Below are 22067 nucleotides of genomic sequence, written 5' to 3'. Positions count from 1 at the left end.
TGCACATGCACACACACCATGGCCCTGAAACCACCTGTCCTCTGTCCCACAGGAAGGGATGAGGGGTTCTCCATGGCACATCTGGAGCCTACCAAAAAACTGAGCAACTCAAAGCTAGAGAGATGGCCCAGCAGTTAAGAGCATTGGCTGTCCTTCTAAAGAACCAGGGTTCGGGGCTGGAGAGATGGCTCAGAGGTTAAGAGCACTGCTTGTTCTTCCAGAGGTCCTGAGTTCAATTCCCAGCAACCACATGGTGGCTCACAACCATCTGTAATGAGATCTGGTGCCCTCTTCTGGCCTGCAGGGATATGTGCAGGCAGAACACTGTATACATAATGAATAAATAAATCTTTAAAAAAAAAAAAGAACCAGGGTTCAATTCCCAGCACCCACATGGCAGCTCACTCCAGTTCCAGAGAATCTGATGCCCTCACATTGATATACATGGAGGCAAAACACCAATGCACATAAAATAAAAATAAATACGTCAGTGAAAAAAAGAAACTGACTGACTCCTGGGGTGGGCCTGGCCTTGTCAGGGGTCGGTCTCTCCAAGGTCAGGGCTGCTAGAGCAAGGGTGTTCCCATGCAGCCTGGAGGCAGGAGCCTGCTGTAAGCCACCTGGAGAGCCTGAAGGGCCCATACACTCTGCTTCTGAGCCATGGAACCCCAGGCGAGCGCTCCATCTGTGATTCCTCTCCGGGAAGAAGGAAAGGACTCAAGTCGGCGCAGCGCTGGGCCCAGCTGCCAGCCTGGCACGGAGCCGCCCTGCTCCTTCCTCTCTTGACTTCTCTGATAATTAAAACATTTCATTTCACAGAGTTCACTTCACCCCAGAGTGCAGCGTGGGGAGCTGCCCTGTGGGAGAGGACACCAGCAGACAACCTCAGCCACACGGTCAAGGACATCAGCAGGGCTGGCCTGTGATGGAGGTGACCACAGAGCACACTGTGCTCCACATCACCAAGGCCACAGGCACAAGGGAAGTCAGACAACAGGCTGGCCCAGAGGAGCCAAGGACACTTTGCAACTCTAGATGGAATCCAGGAGCCAGGGGACTGTGCAGGACGCTGACGAATCTGCGCAGGGCACGGTCTTCACCAGCCAAGAGCCACAGCAGGCAGGGTCTATGGATGGCAGGAGTGAATCATGGGAAAGCTGAACTGTCAGCGCCTCATCAACAGACCCACCCACCTGCACCATGACAGGAGGGAGGAAGAGGAGTGTGGGGGGGGGACAGAGGGAGGAAGAGGAGTGGGGGGGACAGAGGGAGGGAGGAAGAGGAGTGGGGGGGACAGAGGGAGGAAGAGGAGCAGGGGGGGGCGGAGGGAGGGAGGAAGAGGAGCAGGGGCAGGAGGAGGAGAGGACAGAGGGAGGGAGGAAGAGGAGTGGGGGGGACAGAGAGAGGGAGGAAGAGGAGTGGGGGGGACAGAGAGAGGGAGGAAGAGGAGTGGGGGGGACAGAGAGAGGGAGGAAGAGGAGCAGGGGCAGGAGGAGGGGGGGACAGAGAGAGGGAGGAAGAGGAGCAGGGGCAGGAGGAGGAGGGGACAGAGGGAGGGAGGAAGAGGAGCAGGGGCAGGAGGAGGAGGGGACAGAGGGAGGAAGAGGAGCAGGGGCAGGAGGAGGAGGGGACAGAGGGAGGAAGAGGAGCAGGGGCAGGAGGGGGAGGGGACAGAGGGAGGGAGGAAGAGGAGCAGGGGCAGGAGGAGGAGGGGACAGAGGGAGGGAGGAAGAGGAGCAGGGGCAGGAGGAGGAGGGGACAGAGGGAGGGAGGAAGAGGAGCAGGGGAGAGGAATCCCCAACCAAAAAAGTAGGCCATATAACCAAAGAGATAAACTCACAGGCCATCCCCCCAGCTCAGCAGTTGGCCCAAAAGCCCAGCTCAGTTCCAACTCCTCAAATCTATTGCAGGGAGGCTCCATTACCTGCTGCAAGTTAACAGCCCTGTTTTGGGCAAAGAATACAGACAGCTTCCTGCTCAGTGCTTCCGAGGCAGAAAGGCTGGGGACAGTCAGTGGAGGCCCTGGGAGCCCCAACATGCAGTGATGGCCGTTGCTCTGACTCCGATCCCAGGGACACAGCTGCAGCTACAGCCACCTCTCTGGCAAGGGCCGGCTGTGCAGAGGACGAGGAATGGGATGGCTCATCGAGCTAATGGGCACAGGCTGTGACTCAGAGCCGCACCCTGCCGTGTGCACCAGATTCTCTGAACTGCCTGCCATCATCAGAGCGCCGCAGTGGCTAATGACAGAGCTCATCTAGCTGTACCAAGGGCCCCAATGCCCCAGTTTGAGCTCAGGCATGTCACCAGGTTCCCAAGGTAGCTGAGATGTACAGCACAATCTCAAGAAGCAAAAGGCCAGAGCAGTGGCATCGGGACAGAGTGACTGTGGCCAGAGTGAGGCCAAAGGCCCAATAAGGAGGCTGCAGGGGCACCGGCCAGGGATAACACAGCCGTCCCTCACTGGCTTCTGTATGTCTGGACCAAGCAGCTGAGCTGGCCGGCATGCCAACCCCTGCAGGGCAGAGCCTCAACGCCAGCTGGAGAGCACCCCTGGCTGGCTCTTGGTCATCTTGCCATTTGGGGTTTCCTGGCTTCTAGCAGCCCCAGCGGGGGGGGGGGGGGACGGGGGACACACAGCAACCTGTGGGCTGACCTTTTGCCTCACACGCCTGCAGTGTCTGAGACAGGACAGGTCAGCGGAGACGGAGATGTGGACTGGGTAGAGAAAGTGTCTGCTGGGCTGTCTGACTTCCTGCCACAGTCATAGAAGGTGCACCAGCAACACAGCCCGAGTCTGCTGCTACGCTCTGCCAGCCCAGGGGAGCCACCGGGGACAGCTGTCACCCTCAGAGGAGGCGCCTTCTGCACACAGCTCTGCCTCTCATACAACTCCTAGGATAGCCGAGGACAGGCACCATGGCCAGGTGCTCTGGAGAGGACAGAGCGGCAGAGCAGGGACCAGGGAAGAGCCCTCCCCAGTGGCCACCATCACAGCCACGGGCTTCAGGTGGAAGCAGCAACCTTACATTTCCCTAGTAGAGAGCATCCACACCTCACAGGCGTCATACAGTGGAAACAGGCCAGGGGAGGGTCACGTGATGCAAGCCAAGCTGCCTCCTACTGGCTTGGTCGTCAGAAGAACCTGGTGCATGACCAGTGCAGAGGGTCATGCCTACGGTGAGGTGCAGGGACCATCTTTGCTCCCTGAGGATGGGGACTGCAGGCACTCAGAAGCCAGTACCACCCCAGCTGACACAGGGTAGGTCCCCAGCAGGTCCAGGTGTCCCCTCGGGCCTTAGGTGGTGATGTAGGCGACCTTTCCTCGGCTAGAGCCCAGGGTTTGACTAAGCAGTGGCCACAGATTACCCAGGGAGGGGGAGGGGGAGGGGGAGGGGAGGCGCTGCCAAGTGCAGGGCTCCTCACTTCCCACACAAGGTCCTGTCCGCGGGGGCCACACTGCAGCCGCACATGTGTGCCTGTCCCTCCAGAGACCCCAGTAGAAACAGCTTCCTGTGGAGAGCACAAGATCCCATCCCACCTCCACCTGCCGCAACCGTTTCCGGAGGACTGCACAGAGCCTGGGGTTCTCTACTCTGCCTGCTGGGGCAGCACATCCCCCACCACCTTCAAAGTCCCTTGACCCTGATCACATCAGCCAGGCACAACAGACCCCGAGAAGCTTCAGAGGACGCTGGGACCTGCAGATGCCCTCATGCACCCCAACCCATCACGGTGCTGAGGCAAAGCAGGCACAGCCCATGCAGAGGCTCCGATGGGGCGGGGTAATAGTTCCCTCGGGCACTGAAGCCTTTTTCATCCTGCAGGAGCGCTCTTTAAATAGGAGGGTAAGCGACTCAAAAGAGCTTCAGGAAGTCTCCGAAACCGACCAGTTTCACTAGGCCCCTCCCCACCATGAACAATAAAAGCTGAGGCTCCCCTCAGGAAGCCCAGCTGCCTGGAAGAGGCTCAGACCAGCTGAGGCACCTCGTCCTCCAGCCTGTCCTGTGGCTGCGGGCGGTGTGATACACTCCTGGTTCCCAGCTCTGGGAGCCGTCACCATGCTGGGGTGGGCCTTGGTGACGCAGCTGTCGCCCCTCACCCGTATGCCTGTCAGTGACCCCAGGAAAACTCACGTTCACCAAGCAGGCCTTGGTGGTGTCCATACTTTCGTCTGCTATAGGCTCCCTACCTGGTGAGTAGTCGTGTGTGTCCTGTCTCCTCGGGAAGACTCTTTCTTGTCATACAACAGGGGGAGACAGAAGGGCTCAGCAGTGGGGACTCCCCAGTTTTAAGCCGTGTCCAGGGAGCAGCACCCACATGTCCAAGAGGGAGAATGTATTAACTCCAATGGTGTAACAAGGACCTGAGTAGGGCTGACCCCTTGGTGGTCCCTGCTGGAGCCGGGACACAGATGTATCTGAAATCCTATCCTTCTGGGGCCCATAGGGAGAACCCAAGTCAAATGCACACCTGGTCTGTGTGTCCCCAAGGATACATGGGTCCGGTCCCATCCTGTAATGGTCAGCTGTCAATGTGACAGGTGTAGATTGCCCTGGAAGAGCCACTGAGACAATGCTTCCGTCAGACTGGCCTGTAAGACGGTGTTCTGATTATGAGCAGAGGGGGAAGGCCCAGCCCACTGTGGGAGGTGCCATCCCCAGTGGTATTGGGTTCTATAAGAAAGCAGGCTGAGCCAGCCATGGGGAGCAAGTCGTAAACAGCCCCTCCATGGCCTCTGCCTCAGCTCCTGCCCTGACTTCCTGCCATGATGGAGTACTGCTAGAACGTAGAAGCGGAATCAGCCCTCCTCCCCACACTTCTTTGGGTCACGGTGTCTACTGCAGCAACAGAGAGCTCTAACTACAGCCCTTCCCTGCCGTGGGAGGAGGGTGACAGGGCGGACGCTCACAGTAGGAGACTCTTGGTCATGGGCAACAGGGCCTCCCTCACCAAGGCTGAACTCTGCCGGAGCTTTCTGTCCATAAACAAGTGGCCAACGTGTTCACCACTAGCCCTGATGGCCACCCCCAGTCACAGCAGGACACAGGGCCTGCACCCAGTGTGCGGGGTGGGTGACTGGTGGTAAGAGGCCAGCCCGTGGCACACTGTGGATTCCCGCCACAGACAGCTGTCCACGTGTGGCCATCACCTTTCAGGGAGCTCCAGGCCTCACGGGCTGCAGGGCCATGTAGTCATGCATGGCCCAGCACACCCTCAGGCAGCATGGTTCTCACTGTCTTTGTCAAGGTGCTCCCCAACACTAGGGATGCCTACTGCGGGCCCACCAGCCTGTCTCTCTGGGGCTGGCACCCACTTCACTGGCCACTCTGACGGCTCCTGACAGCTCAGGGGTCTCTCTGAAGCTAAGCAGTGGGTGCTAGCCAGGTCCCATTCTCAGCCTCACGCCGGGGGCTGGCCTGGTTTCTTTTTCTCTGTTTCTGCTTGGTTGAGCTGTAGCCTCCCCATGTAGCCCTGGCTGGCCGGCCTGCAGCTCTTATTCTTCACTCTTATTTTCTGAGGGAGGAAGTGGGGCTGTCTCCCCATCCCGAACACAACAGGCAGCCAGGGAGCGTGGTTACAGCACCAGGAGCAGCCAGGTTGGGAGCCAGGGAACGGCTGCCCGTCAGAAGGGCGGGAGTGCCACCTAGTGGCCGCCCGGAGCAGGACTTGGTCCCAGCACATGCTAGTTACACTCTCACCTGCAAACACCGCTGTTCGTGCAGGCCACTGCTGTGCACATGTGGGGGTCTGCAGCAGGAGCACCCGCGGGCTGTCTGTGTCCAAGGGTGTCCCTAGACCTGCAGGACAACGCAGCCACAAGGAGCAGGCCACTGCCACCCAGCCTATCACAGTTAACACCAGGCTCCCACAGACAGGGATCTTGTCGGTTGAACTGACAGAAATCGGTGGCATGCACAGCTTAGACACCCCAGCAGGAGCCCACAGTGACCAGTGCACTGGGCGGCATTATCTGTCTAACGGACAGGGTCCAGAAGCACGAGAAACAGGCCTCGAGGAGGTAAGATTGCCCTGTGTGAGCGGCGCCATCCCTTGGGCTGGGACCCTGGACCACAGACAAGAAGGAGCTGCACCAGCATCCATCTGGTCCCCTTCCTGTCATGTGACCATCTGCCTCAGCACCTTCCTGCATGGCGGTGGAGCCAAGGTAAACTCTTCCTCTTGCTAGCTGCCTTTGCCAGAGGATTTTGTTGCGACGGGAAAAGCAGCTGAGAGCCAGGGCTGGCAGAGTGCTGCCCACGCCCCCCTGACCTTCTCCCAGGCCTGTGGGAGATCACCTCCCCATGCACAGGGGACTGTCCTGGACTAACTACCAGTGTCACCACAGAGTCCTCAGAGGCAGGCAGGGGGTCAGAAGCAGACTGGGAGAACGGATCCTGCCCCAGGCCAGGGAACACAGGGCCTCTGACCCTGGGGCAGCGGAGTGCAGGGAACCAGGAAGTGGCAGACACAACACTTCAGGGGTGTCTCACTTCTGTAACTATGGGGGAACAGTGCTGGGACTCACACAAGACATGAGAATGTCAGAAAAAGGGACAATTTGGGGTTCACTCGCCCGTGCAGCCCTAGTTCCGTTTAGCTCAGCGATGGCTGGCTGCACGTGGGAGGCACACATACAGTGTCCTCCAGGGGAGGAGAGCGGCCCGGGGCCGAGCACGGACTCCACTGGAGCGGGGAGGACTGTGTGCCTGGGGCTGAGTGCAGAGACACCCAAAAAGAGGGCACTCTCAGCGTGGCCCTCCACGGGCTCGGCACGCAGTCCTGTCCACAGTGGGCAGCAGAGGGGGGCCTGTTGAGGACAAGGTGTCCCTGTCACACCTGCGACATCAGGGAGGGGCTGGACAGTAGGGGACACAAGGACCACATTGTGTGGTCGAGGGTGCAAATAAGGGGCACCAGAGCCCAGTGTTCAGGAGGCAGCAGCCCCGACTCGGAAGACCTGAGCCACCACCTTCCACTGAGGGGAGACCGCAAGAGCCACGCAACTGCCCCAGATCCAAAGCACTTGAAGCCAACAACGGGGCTCCCTGCACCCCGAGCAGAGGCCCAGGGGGACGGAGAAAGAGAGCACTGCTGGCACACCGGCACCTCACAGCCTCCAGGTCCAGCGGGAACTACGCCCTGGGATGCGGCCCGCAGGTGGCACAGCCATTGGTCGGTCGGCGTGGCAGAGCCTCAGGCAAGGACACAGCTCTTGGTTTGCTGCCCAGAATGACAGGACTGCAGGTGGGTACCTGGTACCGCCAAAGCCACTGTCCTAGGCCAGTATATCTCCCCCAGGCCTGAAGGGGGAACAGGAGGCGCCCCGCAGTAACCTGTCACCAGTGGCCAGAGCTGTCCACACCTCACACCCCGGCACTCACCAGGACTTGGGCTCGCCGAAGTGCAGGTAGTTGATGCTGTACAGGTCCATGTCTTCAGTGTGCCAGGCAAAAGTGGTCTTCCACATGCCGAAGTACAGGTAGGGTGTGTTCACACCCTCGATGATGGTGCCGCACTCACGCTCCACCATATCCAGGATGGTCCTCAGGTTGCCGATGTTCCACTGGGCCACGTCCTGTGGGCAAACAGCAAGTGTGTGGTCAGCAGAATCCTCCCAGGACATCTGTGCCCACCCGACCCCTGGCTGCAGTCACCTGGCGTAGAACGGGGCCACTGAGGTGTCAGCATCAGGTATCCAGGCTCCAGCTCGTCATCCCAAGAGGTTAAGGGGACTAGGGTCATGGGCAGACTAGAACTGCTCAGACCCTGAACCTGCCACCCCAGCATGTTACAGGCAACAATCTACAAGCCAGCATGTGCCAAGGGACAACTATAGCTTGGAGGTGACCTCCACACCTCTAAGTAACACAGAAGGAGAAAGGCAGTCTCCATGTGAACCCATGCCCAAATGACAGCCCTTCCAGAACTTTCCATCAGACAAGACCAGACTACTTTAGGAGGGTGCAGGCAACTATGGATGCAGCCCCCACCTCTACCCATGCTCTCATCAAACACTGCTAGCTGCAGCTGAGGCAGAGCAGGAGCCTCAGGCGCATGCACCTGAGACCTCTCCTCATCCCAGAGTCACCAGGGTGCCTCTCAGCATCTCCACACAGTGACCCTGGAGGCGGCCATTCCCCTGCCAAGAGGCCAAAGACCCAAGTCTGGAGGGCAGAGGCTGCTGAGGTCACAGCAGCATGGCAACAGGTCACCAAGCATACAATGGCCTGGCGGCCCTGCCTGCCACCCAGGACAGTCACCACATGGGACATGTCATAGGCTACAAGAATGGGACCCAGGTACAGCCTCCCGGGGAGAATTTATCCCACGGCTGGGTCAAAAGTCCTCTGCTCTGGTCCTCAGTTTCCCCATCTGTAACAGATCCTGTACTACTCTAGGTGAGGCCCAAGCCACAAGCTTCCGGGCGGCCTGCGGTAGATGTGGCCCAGGGACTGGCCTTGGCAGCGGAAGCCCGTGTGTGGACAGAGCCTTCCACAAAGTCGGCACACTGGCTGACAGGAGGGGGGGCAGGCCTAAGCCCAGACTCTGACCTCACGCAGCACTACCCCGGGAGCACAGAGGACAGCACAAGACACCTACTAGAGATCGGTGAGCCCAAAACCAAGAGACAAGAACACATGGCCACAGACCCAAGGCCTTCCTGCCACCCGTGAAGTGGGTGAAGCAGACGAAACCACCGAGAGACCCCCCCCCCAGGGTCCCCCATCAGAGGGCAGAGTTTTGCTCACACAGGGTGCACTGCTGGGCACCGTGAACAGGGCACAGCACACGGGCACTCAGGAGGTGGAACGGGAGAGTCAGGAGTTCAAGTCATCCTCAGCAAGTTCAAATCCAACCTGGGCTCCGTGAGAGCCTGGCTCAGGAAGGGCGGAGAAAGAAACCAGCTGCAGAAGGACTTGTGGAATGAACAGCTTCCTCCTCGGGCCCCGGCACTGGGCTGGGAGAGCCGCATTCACAGGTGAGCGCACACACTTGAAAGAAATGAACCCTCAAGTCAGAAAGGACATGGACGAGTCCTCAGCCGCACGGCTGCGGGACAGAAGCCCTGGAAGAGCTGTGCCTTGATTCCAGTCCTGAGACACTGTAGAAAAGGAACAAGAACGGAGGCAGGACGTGGGGGCAGGGAGGCAAGAGGGCTGCAGGGTCCCCGCGGGACTTCATTAACTATTTAATTACCTCTGTGTGAATGTGTGTGTGCTCTCCGCAGGACTTCATTAACTATTGAATTACCTGTGTGTGCAAGTGCAGCGCCCACAGGGCCAGATGCCCCGGAGCCAGAGCTGGAGGCGGTGATGACGCACCTGACCTGGTGCTGGGACTAGAACCCAGGTCCCTGAACCAACAGAAGTACCCTGAACCACTGAGCGTCCTCCCAGCCCTCAAACGGAGGTTTCTGCTCCATTTTGCTGTGGACTTAAGACTGATTTAAAAAAAAAAGTGTATTATGCCGGGCGGTGGTGGCGCACGCCTTTAATCCCAGCACTCGGGAGGCAGAGGCAGGCGGATCTCTGTGAGTTCGAGGCCAGCCTGGTCTACCAAGTGAGTTCCAGGAAAGGCGCAAAGCTACACAGAGAAACCCTGTCTCGAAAAAACCAAAAAAAAAAAAAAAAAAAAGTGTATTATAAGAACTTCGGTCATCCCAGCACTCAGGAGGCAGAGGCAGGTGGATCTCTGTGAGTTCAAGGCCAGCCTGGTCTACAGAGAGTTCCAGGACAGCCAGGGCTGCACAGAGAAAGCCTGTCTCAAAGAGAACTTTTGTCCCATTTATTTCTTTTGTGTGTGACATGAGGAGTCGAGGGGCAGCTCGGCCCCCTCTGCAGTGGGCGTTCTGGGACCAGACAGGGTTGTCAGGTCATGGGAGCTGGCATGCTCCCCACCTGAGCCACCTCGCCAGCCCATAAACAAACCAACATAACCAGTACTGACCTAGAACTCCCCCTGGCATCCGCACCATGCCCTGGGGTAAAAGCATCTCTCCAGTAGCTGATGCTGGGCCGGTGGCTCTCTCTCCCCACCGACCTGGGTCTGATCCCAGCTCACAGAGCAGCAGACTGAGGACCAAGGCCACTGAACTCTCAGGAAAGGGACAAGGCCAACCCTTCTTGTCTGTGGAATCAGCAACAGGTTCTTAAATGTGACACCAAGAACAGAAGCAAAAAAAGGATTATGTGGACTCTACCAAGTAAGGCCACGCCAGGAAAGAAAAGCACCAGGCCTGTGGTCCCAGGCATCAGAAGTGCAAACAGAGTACGACAGGTGTGACTCTGAGCACCGGCCCAGCAGGCACAAGAGCCCCACAGTCCATCCCAGCACTGAGGCAAAGACGACTGGACAGACAGACAGACAGCTCCCCGAGCAGAGTCAGACAGGCTGTAGATGGCCTGCTGGTGACGGACTCACACCCACAGCTCAGTAATCTAGAAACATGCTCCCATGGCAAAGAATCTACCAACAGAGAGGCATGGAGAAAGCAGTGAGCGCCCAGCAGACTCGGCATCCTGTCAAAAGGAACTACTACACAGCAGTGCCTCTCAAGCCCTGAGGGGCACCCCAGATATGGACCTCGGAGAAACAAAGCCCAGACCACATGGACCTGGCAGCACCCACAGCTACCTCACCTCCCAGAGCCCAAGTAGGCTGATAGACAAGGGCATGCTGTGTGGTCCTCCACACTAGCGTGCAGGGTCCCTGAGGACCTCTAGAATCAGACACAAGAGGCCTCAATGTGGAACACTACAAACAGGAAATGTCCAGACAGACGTGGACTCCTGGGTCTGGGTCTGGGGAGGGGTGGTAGGTGAGGAATCTTTATCACTGTGGGTGCACTGGAGCCCACTGAACCCTGTGCTTTTAACTGCTATAGTGCATGGCATGTAGGCTACACAAAGCGAGGAGGCTGCCTTTAGCAACAATCACAGCCACTGAGAGGGCTCGGCATGAAGGTGCTGCCACCAAGCCTTGTGACCTGAATTCAGATCTGCAACAGAGGCGGGACATGCATGTCCCTGAACACACACACACACACACACACACACACACACACACACACACACACACACACACACACAAGAACAGACACCCACACTTATACCACACACAACTAAAAAACAAACAAACAAACCAACCAACCAATCAACACTGAGGAGACGGCTCAGTGGGAACCCTGAGCCCAGCCACCAGCACCCATCCAGGAAGCTGGATGCAACAGTGTACACTCGCAGTCCCAGCTCTGGACAGACACAGGGGAGTCCCCATGGTTTGCTGGCCAGTCAATCCAGCCTAGCGGGTGAGCTCCAGGTTCTGTGAGACCCTGTCCCAGAAAATAAGGCAGGGTGAGGGCTGGGGAGATGGCTCAGTGCTTAAGAGCACTGACTGCTCTTCCAGAGGACCAGGGTTCAGTTCCTAGAACCCACATGGAGGCTCACATCAGCGGCACTCCAGTTCCGCGGCATTAAACATACATGCAGGCAAAATACTCACACACAGAATTAAAAAATAAGTGAAAAACAAGGTGGAGCAGGTAACCCCAGCACTCATGAGGCAAGCATACCTCCTTGAGGTTGAAGCCAGCTTGGTCTACACAGTGAGACCCTGTCCCCAAAAAAAGCAAGGGAGACAGGACCACGGTCTGAGGAAGACATTCAAGATGATCCGCACATACACATATCATCAACCAACAGAACCTTCCAGAGCCATGTAGTGAGGTGCTAGCACCAACATGGCTCTGCCCTGGGCTCCTGAGGTGGCCCTTCTTTCTGAACTTGACAACTGAGCCTGGGCAGGGAGGCTGCAGGTGGAGGTGGTAGGAGCCACCACCAAGCGGGGATCCTGCTACAGCTCCAAACCTCAGCAGCCACCACTGAGGTAGCCAAGACCTCGAGGCCACAGACACAGGAGTCAGAAGAGGCGGGACCCAGAGTCCCCACCATCACACAGAGCAGTCCAAGCTGTAGCCTCCTGTTCAGCATGCCACCCTGGGCCAGAAGTCAGCACAGTCCTGCCAAGCAGTGTCCAGGAACATGGAGGTGGTGGGAGCCACTGGAGTCAGTGGTCCTGAGCACTCTCCTCCCATCCCCAGAGCCCACAATGGCAGCCACCACAGACACTTACATCATCATACAGAGAGCCACTGGAGTCAGTGGTCCTGAGCACTCTCCTCCCATCCCCAGAGCCCACAGTGGCAGCCACCACAGACACTTACATCATCATACAGAGAGCCACTGATGTCGGCCCCGTAGATGGGCGAGACGAAGGTCAGGTTCTTCCAGTACTTTCGTTCCAGGTCGTCAAAGTCTTGGTGGCGTGGGGTACAGTACCTGGGGACAACACGACAGCTTGCATCGGGCTCTAGGCAGGGTGACACCCTCTAGCCACCTCAGAACCCAACCCCAGAACCGAGGCTGGCTGTGGCAAGGAGAGGCCCAGAGCTTCGGAACCAGGGGCAGTTGGAGCCGAGAGCCCGGGGACCATGTGTCTACACATGGTATGACTGTAGGTCTCAAGATTTGCAGAGCAGGAAGTTGGGGGACCTCCACTGGAAGGCTATCAGACCACACACCGGGATGAGGGAAGCCCCTGGGGACAGGGAAGGGGTGAGGGGCCCTACGGACCAGGAAGTGGGGAGTCTGAGCAGCAGGGAGACAGCTTGTACCCACATACTTCTCACTGTTGGCCAGGCGGCGGTACTCGCCCACGGTCATGGCCTTCTTCTGGATGTTATACTGTGTGAAAAGCCCCGACTGGCCTGTCACCACCTGCTGAATAGGTGCTGGGATGACCACATCATCAATGTCGTCATACGTCTGCCGTGGCTTCCACTCCTTGGGTGGGATGATCTGTGCGGGCCAAGAAGGGTGTGGGTGATGCAGCTCCCAAGGGTGGGAGATCCCAGGTCCCCCAGACTAGTGCTGCCACACACAGGCACCACACGACCATGACAGCCATGGCTGCCGAGGCGGTAGCTGGGCCCCACTGCAGCAGACACGGGAGTCTGGGCCACGAGCCAGGGCCGAGCCGGGCACGGTGTGTGTGGTTCTAAACTGAGCCCGGGTGCCCCGGCTGCAGGAGACCGCAGGCACACATGGCAGCACGCCGCAAGGGAGTGCACGAGACAAGGCCAGAACCAGGCTGGGACCCCAGGGAGACGAGCGGGTGCCGCCGCAAGCAGCTGCTCCGAGGAAGCTGAGGCACAAGGGCTCACAAACCCAGCCCCGAGCACTGGGATGGGGACGGGGACGGCACTCAGGTATACAAGGCAGGGGACACCTGGAGGGCCAGGCGGGGCCAGGAAGGTGGCACTATCACCCCAAGATGGGAAGCGTCGTCAGAACTGTCCCAGCCCTCCTTGAGGGGAGGTAGAGGGCACAAGGCCTGCGGTTCTCAGGGCCGCTGCACCAAGCCTCACAGGCCTCCCTCTCTGCTCTGGCCACTAGAACAGGACTGGTGGCTCCAAGCTTGCTGACAGCTTCGGACGGCTCAAGTCCCCTGTGGTCCCCATGGACTCAACAGGCACACAGGCAGCAACTCCAGTCCCCACGCTGCGTGCAGGGAGGGAAGTCTCAGCTGGGGCTTCTGCTCATGTCTAGGGATGCCTGCGGCTGACACGCACTGAGGGCATCCTGTTCTGCAGTGGGTGGGGACACTGCTCAGTACCTGCAGTGCCCAGGACAGCTCCCCGGAGAACCAGCCAACTCCATGTCCACAGTGCCAGGACGCAGGGGTGGGCATGGGGGACCGAGACCACACTTCACATAAGGCTAACAAGTGGCCGGTGAGAGGTGGCCACAGGGCAGCAGCCATTCTGACAAGCCGCTGAGCTTCCTGCTGGCCCCCATGGGAAGAGCCTGACTTCCAGGAGACCCCAAGCCAGCACCTCCAAGGCTCTCACACCCAGTGTTTACCAAGCAGCCAGGAAGCCCTGGTCTGTGCACCCTAGCACATACTCAGAGCACTCCCCACCCTTGGGTGAGTCTGGTTCTCACTGCCTACAGCAAGCACCCTCTGAGCTCTGGGGCTCACAGATCCTGTGGAGGTGGTGGGGACAGACATGTGTGCACATGCACACACACACACACACACACACACACACACACACACACACACACATTCACACATACTCATTCTTACAGACACACATACACACATTCGTACACACAGACACACGCACACTCATTCTCTCTCTCTTCTTTTCAAGACGGGGTTCCTGGCTGCCCTGGAACTCACTCTGTAGCCCAGGCTGGCCTCAAACTCAGAGATCCACGCCTCTGCCTCCCACGCGCTAGGGCTCAAGGCGTGTGTCACCACGCCTGGCTACACACACTCACATTCTTACATAAAACACATGCACATGTATTTGTGCATCTGAGCACGCATGTGCATACACACACACACACACACACACACACGCACATGCACACGCACACACACACAATGGTTGAGGCTGATGAACCCCATGCTCTCAGCTTGTACGTGGCTAGCAGTAGTTCCTCAGAAGGCAGGAGGTGTGTGTGCTTGTGCTGTGCTGCACATGTGTGTCCAGTGCTCAGACTGAGTCAGCCTCCCCAGGTTTCTCTCCCATGGGGTACCACAGATCCCCAAAGTCACAGGGAACCTGAGCCACAACCTAGTGTGATGCTCCACTCAGACAGGCAGGCAAGAGTGGGATGCCAGGGTGCGGCCGAGCAGCACGGTCCCCGAGGACAAGGTGAAGGCAGAGGAAGGGAGGGCCAGGAACTCGGACACAGCAAGAGCAGGCAGCCCTACAAACCCATGGAGGAGCACGCACGTGCACGCGGGCGCACTCTCAACGCTAGAAATGCCAGGGGGAGGCTGCACCCGCACAGGCCGTGGCGGAGGTGGCAGGTCAAGATGCCACGGTCTCGTTTGCAGGGACCACAGCAGAAGCAGAGGACAGTCTACGGTGGCGGTGAACAGTGGCCTCTGATGGAAGGCGCTGCAGGCAGGGAAAGGGGCTCACGGTAGGACGTCACCCAGTCTGTGGCCACGCGGGCAAAGGAAGGGGCAGGAACTTGCAGCTCAAAAACCATGGCTCAAGAGCCTCGAGGTGGCAGACTCCAGCTGAGCCTGGGGGCAGGAGTGTCTGCCGAGCACTGGCATCCTCCCCAGGAAACCCAAGGCCAACCCCAGGACTGTAAAATGCCTGGAGGCCGTCTACAGGTGGCATATGTGCAGGAGTGCACGCACACACGCACACACACACACACACACACACACACACACACACACACACACACGGCTGGGTAGACACTCAATGGGTAAGGACATTTGCTCTGAAAACTTGAGGACCCGAGTTCTAATCCCCAGCACCCATGTAAGGGGCTGCACACCTGTGACCCCAGCACGGGGAGACAGATGGGGACAGCCTGACAGTCGGCCTAGCCAGACAGTGAGCTTCCAGTTCAGGGGGACTCTGTCTCCAGGCAGAAGCGGGGGAAGAGTGAGAGCGGAAGACGCCCAACCCTCCGCTCCGGCCTGCACATGCACACATGCACACGCACACATGCACACGCACACATCACACGGCTGCACGCCGTCTATACGCACATGGGCGTGTACCAGTCAGTCTACCTGTGTCCCCACGAAAAGGCATTCATCTGTGGTCCTCGCCTGCCAGGCCAAACAGGAGGGAACACTATGAGCATGTCGTTAAGTGCTTCCAGGCCACAAGGAGGAGAGCCACCGGACCAGCGTGGCAGTGGAGCAAGGCCATGGGGAAGCCCCACACAGGGGAGGGCAGACACAGCCCAGGGCCTGCGAGCTTGGGTCCAGGCCCCATCCAGCCCCTGTGGGCTTTGCACAAGGAAGGTGTTCACTGAGAAACTGGACTTGAGGAGGGACAGTACTCGACAGCTTTCGAGCTGGGGCGGTGGCTGGGAGACAGCCTGCCCCCTCAGAGGGCACTGCTGCCCTGAGGACGGCCATGTGCCTTTTCGGCTTTTTGACTGGCTTATTTATCATGGGTGCGCATGGATGTGCATGCACATGGAGGTCAGGGGGACACTCACAGGCGTTAGCTCTCTTCCTAGTGTGTGTTCTGGGGGGACTAAGTTCAGGCTTGGTGGCACAGTTACCTATCCAGGCCCATTGTCTGCCTGGGAATAGAGTTCCACAGGCACCTGCCACCTGTCCTGGCCTTCTGGGGCGCTGGCTCGACTCCAGAGAACCAGGTGTTCTAGACAGCATGGTGGCCGTGTGGGGACCCACAAGCAATTGTTCCAGGTGTCCCATGAGCAAGGCCAGGTGTGAGGGTGCTGGCCTGCCCTCTTAGTGCCTGGGTGGTTTCAGAAAAAGTCCTGAGGCTGGTGTAGCGTTTACTTGCACATGAGAAGCCTGGAGGGGCCGTTTAGGAGCACACGGGAAACCTGGCACATGCCAGCGCTAAGGAGAAAGAAGAAATGAAGCGGGAGGCAGAGAGCTGGCTCCCCGTTCAGAGCCCAGCCCCTCATGAGGAGGCTCACAACTGCTGTGGCTCCAAGCCGCCTTCTGGCTTCAACATGCACCACACACGTATGCACACCCACAGACACATATATTTTGTTTTGGTTTTTCAAGACGGGGGTTTCTCTGTGTAGTCCTGGCTGTCCTGGAACTCGTTCTGTAGGCCAGGCTGGCCTTGAACTCACAGAGAGATCTGCCTGCCTCTGCTTCTTGGCATGCACTGCCACTACCTGGCTCTTTTTTTAAAAAGGAAAAAAAAAAAGATGCAAGGTGACCCCAACACCCTTCTGTAGGTGTCAAGGACACTCCACTATGCAAGGCCTTATGCCTACACACACACACACACACGCACACGCGCACACGCACACGCACACGCACACGCACACGCACACACACACACACACACACACACACACACACGACTCTCTATTCCCTCTCGCTCTGGGTCACTGCCACTTAATCAGGAATTAAAGGTGTCTCCTGGCACCACTGCCCCTAGGCATTGGGTTCCCTTCCGTCCTAGGCCTAGCGTGGCCCTATCCGTCACAGCAGCAGGCTGTGTCCCACCCAGGCACCCACACAGAGCCTGGTGCCTCTGTGAATGTAAAGAGGCTGCAGCAGCAGTGACAAGGCGTCTGGGCACGAAGCACACTGGGAGGACATGACCCACCTTGGCTAGGCCTGCGCGGTGGGCACCTTGTGACTCGATGTAGGCCACGTATCTGTTGAAGTCCCGGAACTCGTCCATGGTGGGGCGGAAGGTCATAATTTTGCAGCTGGGGTTCTGGGCGCTGTGGTCCTCGGACCCCATGGCTGCAGCGATGCAGAGACACACCTGTGAGAGAAGAGTAGTCAGTGCACCCTGCCATCACCACAGTCCTGCCATCACCACCGTCATGTTCCCTCAGAGGCAACGAAAGCACCCCCAGCTGCAGGAGGGGAACAGCGACAGCTGGGGCCCGCAAGCAAACCACAAGACCCTGTCACTCCCACCAGCCTGAGCGCCAAAGTGACCCCAGCTGACTAAACGCACGGGTCCCAAAAGCTGCGCGCTTCCTAACCAGAGGCCCCTCGAATGCAGAACTGCTCTCAGCAAGGTCCTTCCTTCCATGTGGACCCTGTGGCCTTGTGGTCAGCACATCCCCCAGGAGCCCTGTGCACACGAGGTCATCCTGGGAAGGCTGAGAATGTCCCACTTGTGCACAGGGCCAACTGTTCACAGCCTGGGATCCATCGAGCTATTCAGGGAACCCATGAGTCAGCTCAAGCCACAGCCAGCACCGACCGACCCCCCTGGGTGCCAGCATGGAGGGGACGTCACAGATGCTGCAGGGAGGCAGCACAGCTGGTCTCCTTACTGCCCCTTGGACAGGAACCTTCTCAACCCGTGACCTCTCCTCATTGGGAGACCATGTTATAGCCTGCAGCCCAGGGTCCAAGAAGGGTTGTCAGAGTCCCCTCCTGGAGATCTCCCCTACCCCCAGCTTTCACGCACTTTCCCAGGGTGGCCACCAGGTAGCAGCACATGCCCAGGAATGGAGTGCAGGGTTTGATGGGCACAGAAAAGATCCAGGCCAGGGTTTGGAGGCCAGGCACCCAAAGGCCACCGCCCTGATGGGCTCTGGATAGGAATGAGGCTGCATCACCTGGGAGCCCCAGGGCTGTATCAGACACCTGGGTGCCCTGGGGTTCTAGTGGACACAGCTCTCAGAGCCACAGTGCCATGTGATAGGACATGGGGCTGTCAGACACTGTCCTCCAGTCCTAGGGCACTAGGGGAGGCCCTAGCCACACACTAGAAGTTATCCTGCTGGAGATCTGACCCACCCCAGGTCTCGGGGCCGCTACTGTCCCCACCAGCCCCACATCAATTGCTGAGCCCAGGATCTAAATGTCTACCTGCCATCCCACCACCCCATGCAGAACTGAGAGCTGGGGGAGATGGTACAGAAAGAATCATGTCCTCGGGGACCTCACAGCCTAGAAATCAACAGCCTCGGTGTGCCTCAGTGTTCAGGTGAGCAGGTAGGAGGAGCATGGGAGGGCACAGCAGCCACGAGCAGAGTTCGGCCCTGGACAGGGTCCGCCTCGGCTGCCCAGCAGGCCACATTCAACGGTGGAGCACTGGTGTCTTCTGGATGCCACGAGGACAGGACATTTCCTCTTCCACGGCTTACTGCTGAGCCCTGGCACACAGGGCAGTCCCAGGGTCTGAGTCCCCACCTTGTATGATGAGGCTTCCTGCACCTCCGCCTCCCTCTCCCACGGTTCTCCTTCCCAGGGACTACGTCCGCCCGGGCTGCGGCAGCACACAGCAGTCCTTCCTCCTGCCTGTCTCTTGCTCAGGCCTGCATGGCCAGCCGAGACCAGGTTGTCACCAGGGTCCTGTGTGGGCGACTGTGATGGGCATGGGACCTGAGGGCTGAACTCCATCGAGGGCAGTGCAGCAGAAGACGGTGGGAAGCAGGACCAGGGCACAGCAGGCTGTGCTGTCCAAGCACATGTGCAGAGGTCAGCGGACAAGCTGCAGGAGTCAGCTGTCCCTCCCACCGTGTGTGACCAGGGACGGAACTCAGGCTGTCAGCCTTCGCAGTGGGCGCATCCTCCCGCCCGGGGCCTGAGATCGTGAAGGTCCCGCTGCAAAGAGTCAGCAGAGAGCTAGGGCTACAGCGACCCCTCGAGCTATCCTGAGCCACTGCGGAGGTGTGGCCCGAACTAGGGACAACGGGATGCCACTCCCCGGGAAGCCTAACCCTGCAGCTGGGACAGCACACCCAGAAAAGGGCTCTTAAGGCGGGACGAGGGACAGACGGGGATCAGCCAGGGCTACCTGGGCAGCGTCATCACAAGGGAGGCAGGGCCGAGGGCTCACATGCCACCAGAAGCTGGACAAACCGGAAAGTGGAGTGTTCCCGGGGTCCCCAGCAGGGCCAGACATCTCACCTGCTACCACACAGACGCACCACAGACTAGGGCACCATCTGAGGACCCCCATATGGGGCAGCAGCCACCACGTCTACGGCCACTAGCCGCAGAAGCTAGTGGGGTGCACACAGAGATGGAGGTGCCAAAAGCCTGTGATGGGCCCAGCACCATGGGTATGCCAGGTGCCACTTGTTTTGAGAATCTGAGGTAGGCGGAGCTAAGAGCCTAGTAGTTGGGAGCAAGCGACCTAGCAGCCAGGCAGAGCTGGGAGCTAGGGCTGGAGCTGTGGCCGTGGGTCTGGACCTACTAGCCCAGAGTGTGTGTGTTGGGGGCTGGAGGGAGAGGACGCCCAGCCACCTCACGCCAGCTGCCAACAGCAAGCGCCCTGACTCCCCCTAGTGACAACAGCGCCTCACTGCCCACGGAGAAAGTGCCCTCTCTGCCTCCTCACCCCACCCCCCCTACAGGAGGTTGTCCCCACTATCCAGGGACACGTGTCAAGACCGGAGCTTCCAGGCCAGCTGGTTGTGGAGCAGCGTCTGTCCTCAGAGGGCCACTGCAATGGCCAGGCCGTGTCCCGACACCTGCACCCACTGCTTGCGCACACCCGTCCCACCTGACTCAAGCCCCAGAGCAGAGTCCCCGGGCAGACTAAGGAGATGTGGGCAGGGCTCCAAAGGTCCTGAGAGTGCGGTGACAGCCCGGGCTGAGCCCCTGGTGCGCAGCAATGGACCGGTACCATGAGGCCAGCACAGCACAGGCTCTCTGCCCTGGTCAGCATCCTGGGGAACACAGAGGAGCACAGGAGGCTGGCCCGCTCCTCCCAGTGGCACTAAAGGCACCAGTCCCCCAATTGTGAGTGGGGTTCCCAACCCCACTTGCTCCTGAAGGTCCCTACTGCTGAAGGTCGGGCCACTGGGTGACACCCCAAACTCTGGTGAGTTCTGGCTGGCCATGGGCCTGGACCACCATCTTGACAGGCTCCTCAACGTAAGCTCAGTCCCCAGCAGGGAGGTGGCCATGACTCCGAGCCTGGTTCAGGAGTGTGGCTAGACTCATGTTGGGGTACCCCACAGCTCCAGAAGTCACACAGCAGGAGAAAGTGGGTTTCCTGACGGGTCCCGCCTGCAAAGAGGCCCGGCAAGGTGAGAACGATTTGCCCCTGGAACTGTCTGCCCCCTTCCCCTGCCCCCCAGCTGTCTACCAGTTGTGCGTGACCCCTGAGCACAAAGAGTCCATATGCTGTAACACAAGGACCTCCCAGTCCCATGCATGCAGCCTTCCCTAGCAGCCCTGCCCTCCTTTATCTGAGCGAACAGCAGGGGTGGGGTGGGAACAAGAAGGGCAGGCACAGGATGAGCCCTGAGGGCCTCACTTGGTCAGCCAGACCACAGGATGGCCGCGGGGCTGAGGGATGGACGGCAGGGGCTGCGGGATGGACGGCGGGGCTGCGGGATGCGGGGCTGCGGGGCTGCAGGATGGACGGCGGGGGCTGCGGGCTGCGGAGCTGCGGAGCTGCGGGCTGCGGGGATGCGGGACAGCAGGAGCGGACAGCACAGGGCACAAGGGCCAAGGCCAAGGTCTGAGAGCTAGGACTGGTGGGCTGAGAACTTTGTTATTTAACTTCTGGGATGAGGAGGCTGGACACCCAGGCCACAGAGATGTGTGGGCAGTGGGCTGGGCACAGGACCAAGAGGAGATAGACCAGCCGACTAAGCACTCCCTGAAGCCAGCTGAGGGGTGGTGCCGTCCCAAGAGCAAGACTCAATGCTGCCAGGGAACTGCAGGGACCTGCCATGTTTACAGAGAGTATGTGGGACATCCAGGCCAACAAGCCACATGAGCAGACCCCCTGGCTACCCCACAGGAGTAACAGCCAGAAGACAGCAAGGTTGCTCTCTGCAGCAAGGACCCGCCCTGCCATCCTCCTGCCTCAGCATCTCAAATGCAGATCAAGTGCAGCGTCCACATGTCCCCTCCTGGGTGATTGGCTGGAAGCCACCAGAGTGAAGGGAATTGCTGGGCAAGCTCCTGACCATGAAGGCCTGGGCCACTTCCACACTCTTGTCTGTTAAAGGAGGAAATAAAAGACAACGTCCTGGACACACCAGCACAGGAACAAGGGTCATGACCCTTGACATCACACTGGGCCACTCCCCAGAGCTGCTCAGCTGCACCCATCTGTGAGCAAGCACAGAGCAGGTGTCGGGTGAGGCTGAGGCAGGAGGCAGAATAGGATTAAAGTGGAAGTGTGACATGAGCTCTGACTGAACTGTGGTCCAGGGCTGCCAGCAGCTGTCATAGCCCAGATCACAGCTTCTGAGAAGGCGGGAGCAACTCCAGATGATGCTCCAGGCATTTATGCAAAGGCTACGACCGTTTTCACTGCAACCACAGAAGGAAGGTGGGCAGCCCCTGGGAATGCCTGCTAGCTCCAGAGGCCTGTCCCAGCCACTGTTTTATCACTGTGAGGAGCCACCACGACCACGGTAACTCTGAGAGAGAAAAACATTTAATTGAGGGCTTAGTCCATGATCATCATGGCGGGGAGCGTGCTGGAGTGCAGACGCGGCATGGTGCCGAAGTAGTAGCTTGTTTATATCCTGATCCACAAGCAGCAGGCAGATCTGAGACACTGAGTCTGAGATGAGCTTTTGAAA

The 22067-nt window shown here is 58.9% G+C and overlaps 1 protein-coding gene across 4 annotated transcripts in view; it reads right to left on the bottom strand.

Annotated features, from left to right (window-relative positions):
- Window positions 1–22067, bottom strand: part of Kdm4b (lysine demethylase 4B) — an 89690-nt gene that overhangs the window by 48765 nt on the left and 18858 nt on the right. For all 4 annotated transcript variants that reach the window (XM_076558671.1, XM_076558672.1, XM_076558673.1 and 1 more), the window contains exons 3-6: window positions 17153–17317; window positions 12685–12860; window positions 12227–12341; window positions 7386–7579 (exon numbers count right to left, since the gene is read on the bottom strand). In XM_076558671.1, coding sequence (XP_076414786.1) covers window positions 7386–7579; window positions 12227–12341; window positions 12685–12860; window positions 17153–17293 — 626 coding nt within the window. In that variant the 5' untranslated portion in view covers window positions 17294–17317. The remainder of the gene's footprint in view (window positions 1–7385; window positions 7580–12226; window positions 12342–12684; window positions 12861–17152; window positions 17318–22067) is intronic.

The sequence above is a fragment of the Peromyscus maniculatus genome, chromosome 22 (assembly GCF_049852395.1).
Source record: "Peromyscus maniculatus bairdii isolate BWxNUB_F1_BW_parent chromosome 22, HU_Pman_BW_mat_3.1, whole genome shotgun sequence".
Classification (NCBI taxonomy): Eukaryota; Metazoa; Chordata; class Mammalia; order Rodentia; family Cricetidae; genus Peromyscus; species Peromyscus maniculatus.
The sequence above is the reverse complement of the archived record's forward strand: the minus strand, read 5'-3'. Positions and strand labels throughout refer to the sequence as shown.